The sequence below is a fragment of the Triticum urartu genome, chromosome 7 (genome assembly GCF_003073215.2).
Source record: "Triticum urartu cultivar G1812 chromosome 7, Tu2.1, whole genome shotgun sequence".
Taxonomy (NCBI): domain Eukaryota; kingdom Viridiplantae; phylum Streptophyta; class Magnoliopsida; order Poales; family Poaceae; genus Triticum; species Triticum urartu.
In genome coordinates this window covers 227,214,047-227,223,401 of record NC_053028.1, presented here as the reverse complement: position 1 = coordinate 227,223,401, position 9,355 = coordinate 227,214,047, and the positions used below count along the sequence as shown (strand labels likewise).

The following is a 9,355-nucleotide window of genomic DNA, read 5'->3' as shown; positions in this document are numbered from 1 at the left end:
TACACTTTCTGAGGAAACAACCTCAAGTTCATAGTATCAATTCTATCAAAAAATTCCATCGATTATATTTGGAGGTTTTGAATTTCCTCTTCCTACTGTCAAGAAGAAATATGATATACTCATTATTGGGGATGTGCATATCCCTGTTGAGGTAACCTAGTGTTATTCGAAATTTCTCCGGTTTCATGTTAATCGGAATGGGTTTGTTAACAAGACTTGATCAACCTTGTTAGGGGATTCCTTTTGACGAGCATGAGATGGATGAAACTAGAAGCACAACTCTCTATAACCTTTTTATACCTTCTGTTATTTAGTTGAAATAAAGTAAAAATAAATAATTTTCTGTCTGTCATCTGATTATCCGTGCAATATAAAAATACCTCGAAAATAAAAGTTCTCCAAATGCCCTGAAAATTAAATATGATTTTTTATAGAATATTTGAGGATTCATGGAACAAAGAACACACCAGGGGGCAAACCACCTTGCCACGAGGGTGGAGGGCGCCCCCCTGCCTCGTGGGCCCACGGTGACCGTCCTCCACTTATTCTTCCAGCCACACACTTCATTTTCCTCCCCCAAACACGAAAAACCAACTCAAACCCGAGTCCAAGCTCGTTTTGCTGCCATTTTCGATCTCCTTGCTCAAAGCACCTCTCACAAAACTGCTTGGGGAGATTGTTCCTTGGTATGTGACTCCTCCATTAGTCCAATTACTTTTTGTTCTAATGCTTTATTCATTGCAAAATTGTGTTGTTTAGGTGATCCTGTTCTTGAGCTTGCATGTCAAATTTATATGGTCAAAAGTAGTTTTGATGCATGATATAGGTCCTAGGCATTTGTAGGAGTAGTTGCTATCAATATTATTGAGTTTGGTTTACTTTTATTTTGAAGTTATTAATTTTTTCAGATTTTTTCAAAGGAAGAAATATGCTTAGGAAAATGTTCCAAGATGGTTCTTCAAAGAAGTAAGGACCCAGACTTGCAATGCGTGATGCTGACGAAGAGCCACCAAGAGACGCTCCAGTGCGTCCTTGTGAGTGGCCTTCTGAAAATTTTATGGATCAAGCGGGAATTAAAGAAGAATTTAATGCATATTCGCGTAATGCCGATCTTGAGGACTTTGAGGCGGACAAATGCCCCCAGTATCATGAGCTCACAAGCTCTTTTGTGAGGAGATTTGAGTATTCATCTTCACGTAATTCTCCTTCAGTCATGTTTGATCTTTATGATAAATCTTATACCATGGACCTAGAGGATTTCACTCTTGCTTGCAAACTTCCACAATGGGGTAGTGTTAGGGATCCCCCTAAATCTGAATTTAGAAACTTTCTTGCTAGTATAACTGTAGGGGAATCCAGAGATATAACGCAAGCTACTATAGGGAGCATTCACTTTCCTACTATACATTATTTTGCTCTCTTCATAGGTAGGTGCATAAATGCTAAGGATGAAGCATGTCACATGTGTGTCCCTGACCTTAGCATTCTCAGGAGTGTTGTGTCAAGAGACCAATCTTATCATATGGGAGACATTGTAGCTCGTAGGTTGCGTCATAATAGACATAATGGAGATTTGTCTGGAGGAATTTATGCAACCTGCTTAGCTAAATTTCTTGAGATAGACATTCGTGAAGGAGACATGGAGTTGCCTCCTGCTTATTTAGATTTTGATTCTATGATTTCCCACCATTTTGTCGAGAGGAACGAATCACCTCTCCAGTACCGACTAATCTTTGACAGACGCTGTGTTGTCCATATTACTCTCCCTGCTCCTGCTTTCTTTGATTATCAGGCAAAAGGAGGATATACTATTACCAGAGAGGAGACAGATGAGTACGAGAGGAGAGCGGAGACCGCTCGTCGCCACACTGCAGCTCAGGAGGCGATAGCCGCTGCATCTCAGTACGACCCCAACTATTATTATGGATATCAGTCAGGCCAGCCGTGGCCATAGACCAATTTAGGCCAAAAGCCTAAGCTTGGAGGAGTACGTATTTCTCACCGACATTACATTTATGTTCACACACACACTCATTGCCAGATGTCGGTGCTCATACTTTTTCATTGTATCATCCATGCTAGTTTATTTTCTTTTATGTTTTCTTCTTATGTGTTTGATAAACCTTAAGAAAAAACCAAAAAAAATAGTTGTAGCTTTTAATTAATTTACTTTCCATGCTGTAGTAGTAATTAAAAAGAAAACCCAAAAATATTTCATGTTCTTCTTTTGCTTGTTGGGAGCTTTCCCGTGTAAATAGTTTTATTTCTTTTCTTTTCTTTGGGGGTCAGTAGGAGAAGACCTTGATTAAATTGTTGAAGTGGCTCTTATATGCACTATTATTTATCTGATAAAAGAGCCCATATTGCCTTGTCTTCTCCTGTTTATTGAATGCTCGCAGATTCCAGCTTAGTCCAATGCACATGCACTCTTATTATTATTCACATCATTTGGTCGTGCAAGTGAAAGGCAATTATGATGATATATGATGGACTGACTGAGATGAGAAAAACTGGTATGAACTCGACCTCTTTCGTTTTTGTAAACATGATCAGTTCATTGTTCTTGATTCAGCTTGTTATGAATAAACATGTTTGCAATGACAATTAGAGATCATAGTTGCTTATGCCATGCTTGATTAGCTATGAGTTATAATGGTTTACCTTCCGTGCCAACATGCTATTAAAATGGTTATGATGTGGTATGACAGAGTGGTATCCTCCTTTGAATGATTTAAGTGACTTGACTTGGCACATGTTCATGCATGTAGTTGAAACAAATCAACATAGCCTTCACGATATTTATGTTCATGGTGGATTATATCCTACTCATGCTTGCATCCAATGTTCATTAATTTTAATGCATGTACATGGCTGTTGTCGCTCTCTAGTTGGTCGCTTCCCAGTCTTTTGCTAGCCTTCACCTGTACTAAGCGGGAATACTGCTTGTGCATCCAAACTCCTTAAACCCCAAAGTTATTCCACATGAGTCCACTATACCTTCCTATATGCGGTATCTACCTGCCGTTCCAAGTAAATTTCTATGTGCCAAACTCTAAACCTTCAAATAATCATCCTGTTTTGTATGCTCGAATAGCTCATGTATCAACTAGGGTTGTCTGTATCTTCCATGTTAGGCGGGTTATTCTCAAGAGGAGTGGACTCCGCTCCTCACTCACAAGATAAAGGGCTGGTCACCGGGATGCCCAGTCCCATGCTTTATGCAAACTAAATCAAAATAATTGCAAACAAAACTCCCCTTGGGACCTGATATATGTTGGAGGCACTCGTTGTTTCGAGCAAGCCATGGATTGATGTTTGTTGGTGGAGGGGGAGTATAAACTTTACCATTCTGTTTGGGAACCGCCTATAATGTGTGTAGCATGGAAGATATCGACATCTCTTGGTTGTTGTGTTGACAATGAAAGTATACCGCTCAAAATATTATTCACCTCTATTTTAAAACCGAGCTCTGGCACCTCTACAAATCCCTGCTTCCCTCTGCGAAGGGCCTATCTATTTACTTTTATATTGAGTCATCACCCTCTTATTAAAAAGCACTAGCTGGAGAGCGCAGCTGTCATTTGCATTCATTACTGTTAATTTATATTGGGTGTGACTATAATTGGATCTCTTTTACCATGAATTACAATGTCTAGTCAGTCCTTGATCTTTAAAGGTGCTCTGTATTTATGTTTTGCGGTCTCAGAAAGGGCTAGTGAGATACCATCTTGTTATATCATATTATGAATGTTTTGAGAAAGTGTTGTCATCTGAGATTTATTATTATGACTTGCTAGTTGATTATGTTATTGACATGAGTAATCATGAGACCTGAGAATTATTGCAAATGTGGTTAGTTATAATCTTTGCTGAAAAATTGAATGCTAGCTTGCTATATTTACAACAACAAGAGCAAACAGAGTTTGTAAAAGTTTTTCTTTATTTCTTTCAGTTGGTCAATTGAATTGCTTGAGGACAAGTAAGGGTTTAAGCTTGGGGGAGTTGATACGTCTCTAACGTATCTACTTTTCCAAACACTTTTGCCCTTATTTTGAACTCTAACTTGTATGATTTGAACGGAACTAACCCGGACTGACGCTGTTTTCAGCAGAATTGCCAGATGTTGTTTTATGTGCAGAAAACAAAAATTCTCGGAATGACCCGAAACTCCACGGGATATCTTACAATAAATAATAACAAATCCTCGCAAAGATGAAGACCAGGGGCCCACACCTTTCTCACGAGGGTGGGGGGCGCGCCCCCTACCTCGTGGGCCCCCTGGAGACCCCTTGATTCCAACTCCAACTCTATATAACTGCTTTCGAGGAGAAAAAAATAAGAGAGAAGAAATCATCGCGTTTTACGATACGGAGCCGTCGCCAAGCCCTAAAACCTCTCGGGAGGGTTGACCTGGAGTCCGTTCGGGGCTCCGGAGAGGGGGATTCGTCGCCGTCGTCATCATCAACCATCCTCCATCACCAATTTCATGATGCTCACCGCCGTGCGTGAGTAATTCCATCGTAGACTTGCTGGACGGTGATGGGTTGGATGAGATTCACCATGTAATCGAGTTAGTTTTATTAGGGTTTGATCCCTAGTATCCACTATGTTCTGAGATTGATGTTGCTATGACTTTGCTATGCTTAATGCTTGTCACTAGGGCCCGAGTGCCATGATTTCAGATCTGAACCTATTATGTTTTCATCAATATATGAGTGTTCTCGATCCTATCTTGCAAGTCTATAGTCACCTTTTATGTGTTATGATCCGTTAACCCCGAAGTGACAATAATCGGGATACTTACCGGTGATGCCCGTAGTTTGAGGAGTTCATGTATTCACTACGTGCTAATGCTTTGTTCCGGTTTTCTATTAAAAGGAGGCCTTAATATCCCTTAGTTTCCATTAGGACCCCGCTGCCACGGGAGGGTAGGACAAAAGATGTCATGCAAGTTCTTTTACATAAGCACGTATGACTATATTCGGAATACATGCCTACATTACATTGACGAATTTGAGCTAGTTCTGTGTCATCCTATGTTATGACTATTACATGATGAACCGCATCCGGCATAATTATCCATCATTGATCCAATGCCTACGAGCTTTCCATATACTGGTTTACGCTTATTTACTTTCCTGTTGCTATTGTTACAATCACTACAAAATATAAAAAACATTACTTTGCTTTCATTACTCTTTTGTTACTGTTACCATCACTATCATATTACTTTGCTACTAAACACTTTACTGCAGATATTAAGTTTCTAGGTGTGGTTGAATTGACAACTCAACTGCTAATATTTGAAAATATTCTTTGGCTCCCCTTGTGTCGAATCAATAAATTTGGGCTGAATACTCTACCCTCGAAAGCTGTTGCGATCCCCTATACTTGTGGGTTTCACCCTGCAACGCAAAGCCGACTGCTCTCGCATGCCCTAGCGCACAACCGCTCTACCTAGCCACCGCGCCACTCGCGACCAGATATCGGCGTCCCCCCCAACCAGGCGCCACTCGCCTCGTCCTAGCTAGCTTGCACCACGGGGACGAGCTCCAACGCCGACAGAAGTCTTCATCTTCTCGTATGCGACGCCACAACCGACTCGTGTCCTCCTCCTTCGGTACTTCCACGTCTAGCGTCAATTTTTGTTCACCATGTTGTATTTCAGGCAATTCGAAACTACTCGAACCTGAAACCATTTCCAGATATCCAAATTATCGGGTAGCTATTTTTATAGAAAATCTCAGATGTTAATTTTGGAAATCCAATATATTTTTTATCGAATTACCCGAATGCCAGGCCTCACAAGTCACAACACACGGAACCCACCACCCACCCACTCCTCAGTATATCAACCTCTGTAATCAAACCTCAAGGACCTCAATGACAAATAGTCAATTTCCTCTTCCGATACGCCTCTCCAGGGCGCGATTTTTTCCGTCCCCTCTCGCGCACCCATGGCTTCCCCGTATCTCCTTCACCGTCTCACCGCCGACGAGATCTTCCAAACTCTAGAGGCTTCCTCCTCCACGTCCTCCTCATGCTACGATGCCTTCGTGCCGGTGTTCCGCCCAGATCCCTCGGCCTCCGCCCTGTCGGTGTCGGCGGCCGACCGCGTCCGGAGCCAGTTCCTCTCCGTGGAGCGCGACCTCTTCCACGACGCACTCGTCGCGCCCAGGAATGACGACCTCGGCTTCCCCGAGGAGAACGATGAGGAGGAGGAGGCCTCGATCCGGTGGGATTGCTTCCAATTGGACGAGGAGGAGGAGCCAGATCTGCCGCTGGAGGCTTCCGTACCAGCCGAGGAATTCGACTGGGAGGAAGTCGCGTTCGCCTCTGGACCCTCGGTAGAGAATCCGGAGCCCGATTGGGAGATGCTCGGCGACATGCCGCCCAGCGCTCCCGCCGGCGCCAACGAGGGTTTCGTGTACACCTCTGACAGGGAGGCCTATGAGGTACTCGTCGCTGTTGGGGATGGGCTTTTCCTCACCAACAAGCCGCCGGCAGCCAGGTCGGCTGTCAAGGCGCTCCCATCCGCCATCGTCGCCGCCGGCGAGGAAGGGGAGGGAGAGGAGTGTTCCGTGTGTAAGGACGGGGTTGTGGCGGGGGGGCGCGTCAAGATGATGCCTTGCTCCCATCGGTACCACGAGGACTGCATCCTTCCATGGCTTGAGGTGCGCAACTCCTGCCCACTCTGCCGCTTTGAGCTGCCGACAGACAATCCCAAGTACGAGACCTGGAAGGCTGAACGAGCCATGGCTGCCTGAATGAATTGTGCGGTAATGGTAAGCTTTACCCCTATGGTTTTATATAGAGTTGTACGATTTGGCTTGGGATTGATCGGTCTAATTAGGAAACTATACCCAGTTGTACGGACGAAAACATAGAGTTAGTCGCAGATATGGTTTTGTGCATTTTGATCTGTTACTGTTCGCAAGAGAGATTTCTGTTATTTCGATGCTGCAAGGATTATACATATTTAAATGCTATATATACAATGTTGTATCTGTTCTAAATTTAGAGAGAATAGCTGTGCTGGGAAATTTTGTAGATGCATATTTGGACGAGTTTATATGGTGCCGAGTTGCAACTTACTGGTCGTGAATTCAGTTTCAGAATGAGTTATATTTCAGTATTTCATTCTTTTCCATTGTGAATTTTTAAGGTGTTTGATAGGGAAAGTTAATTGCAAATTCATACTGTGTTCTATCTTGGAACATTTGACAACCTTTTGATACGAAGTGGAATGTGTCAGGCTGAATGGGTTGTTATATTGAGAGGCGAGAAAATTTGCTTACTCAACATTATCTTGTTAGATGTAATGATTGAATGGTGGCTATGCTAGGAGGAGTCTTAGCTGTCTGGAATGCTTCGTTGAAACTATAGTTACTTTGTTGGGCTCTCTTTGTCTTATTCTCTTTCTTCTTTACTATATTTCTTGATAAATCAAAATGATATTAATTGTTTCTCAAGTACAACCAACAGCTAGTAGAAATATCTGCGTCTAATGACCCAACACTCAACCTGAACACAAGTATTGACCTTTGTGTCATTTCACATTGTATGAGATCCCCAGAACAATAACTTCTGGTTTCCATATAAGTGGCTGGGCTTACATCCTGGTTTTACTATGTGTGTTTGGTTTATGCCCAAAGTTGTCCCATTAAAACATTGGCTAGCCAAATTTTTGGTTGTCCATGAGCTGGCCGACATTGGCAAGAAAAATGAATTAGAGTTTGAGTGCATTGGCATGCCAAAAAGTTGGCAACCATCCAAACGATGACCAAATTTTTGGTCATGACCAAAATTTTGGTAGGATATACTTTGGCCACAATCCAAACATACCCATACTCCCTTTGTTCCTATTTACATGGCACATACATATTTCGAGTTTCATCTTTGACCATCCGTTCAACTAACAAAGCGTGTGTCATATGTCAGAAAAATTGTACCATTCAATTCATATTAAAATGTAGTGAGGCAGAGGAGAGCTTGTGCCTGGCAGTGGCGACCCGTCTGAGCAATGCGACCTTACGCCGCTGGCGTCCTCGTCCAGACGGCCGCCGCACCTTGGGCTCCTCCTAGTCTTGCGGGCGGTACCTCTTCCTCTTCCCCGTACCGCGCCCTTTCCGCTAGCTTTCAAGCTTCCCTTCCCTGAACTTGCCCCTCTAGTGAAGGAACCCCACCGCGAGCTGTTCTCTTGCTTGAGTTCTTCTTCTCGTGCTCCCTCTTCCCCTTGTTGATATGCTGCTCTGTTGATTAGTGGAGCACTGAAATGTGGTCGTGTGGGTGTGCTGCTAGCTGCTGCTGTCTATTCGTGGTGTTGCTACTGCTAGGCTGCTAGCTCTGCTACTGCTGCTTGCTGTGCTTTGCTGCTGGCTGCTGCTCTGTGCTGTGCTAGTTTCCTTGAAATCTGTTGTTTTAGACTTATGATTATACTTGCTTGTTATTTCCCCTTGAAATCTGCTGTTTTGTCTTATACATGCGTTATATGTTTCCAAAACACAAATCTGAGTGTTCTCTGTTCCTTGTCCGCACGGCTTCCGTGCAGAAGCCTAGGTTCCGCTTAAGCGAGCTCAGCACTAGGCAGAGGCAACACACTTGCTTAGCGCCTACAGTTTACTTTTTCCTTGATCTAGGTTATCATCATGTATTAAGGAGGTGTTTGGTTAGGCTTAGGTTGGCTGATAAGCCCAAAAAAACACCTATTCATGGGATTTTGCCTTTTGGCTGGATATTGTTACATGATGGTGTAAGCCAAAAATACATAAATTGGTGCCTTTTGGCTTATAAGCCAAAGTTAGCATAGCTAAACACTCCCTAAGTCATCTCAGAGGACACCTCTTAGTTAGGGAAGAAGGCATTAGTTGGTTCTGCTAGAACTTGGAATATAGAAAAGAGAAAATGAGAAGTAAGGGCAGGATATGGAATGGAATGAACAGTGGTGTTTTCTATCCCACTCACATGGTACAAATGAACAAAGTTATGTGTTACATTGGGAATCGTCAGTTCTTATATGTGCATAGTTTCTGTTTTTTAAGGTAAGCTTGATTTGTAGATGATTTTACGTGTCACTAAATCCACATGTTTTCATTTGATTTGGCTTTTACCTCTCCTATATCTACAAAGTCCACAGGTGAAAGTTGTTGTTTGGTGCTGTATTTGTTTGTAATATAAGTTACTTGCCACATTCATTTTGGGCAGCACTAAGGATTTTTGTCATGGTAAACCGTGAACGTCTATTAAGTAGTGTACATGAATGTTTTCAAAAAATAAAAACATAACCAGTCATCCTTGAACCATGTTTAAATTAAATTCAAGTTTGTTTATCTTAAATATATTATCTGCTGTACAT

At 42.6% G+C, this 9,355-nt stretch overlaps 1 protein-coding gene across 1 annotated transcript; it reads left to right on the top strand.

The window, feature by feature from the left end:
* Window positions 1–5,869: 5,869 nt before the first annotated feature.
* On the top strand, window positions 5,870–7,020 carry LOC125520691 (E3 ubiquitin-protein ligase CIP8-like). The gene has a single exon (XM_048685655.1). It carries the CDS (start codon window positions 5,958–5,960, stop codon window positions 6,765–6,767), a length of 810 nt encoding a protein of 269 aa, XP_048541612.1. The 5' UTR covers window positions 5,870–5,957; the 3' UTR covers window positions 6,768–7,020.
* The last annotated feature ends 2,335 nt before the right edge of the window (window positions 7,021–9,355 follow it).

Bases quoted from the DNA above. Each gene is read 5' to 3' on its own strand.
- LOC125520691 (XM_048685655.1), top strand. From the start codon at position 5,958: ATGGCTTCCCCGTATCTCCTTCACCGTCTCACCGCCGACGAGATCTTC.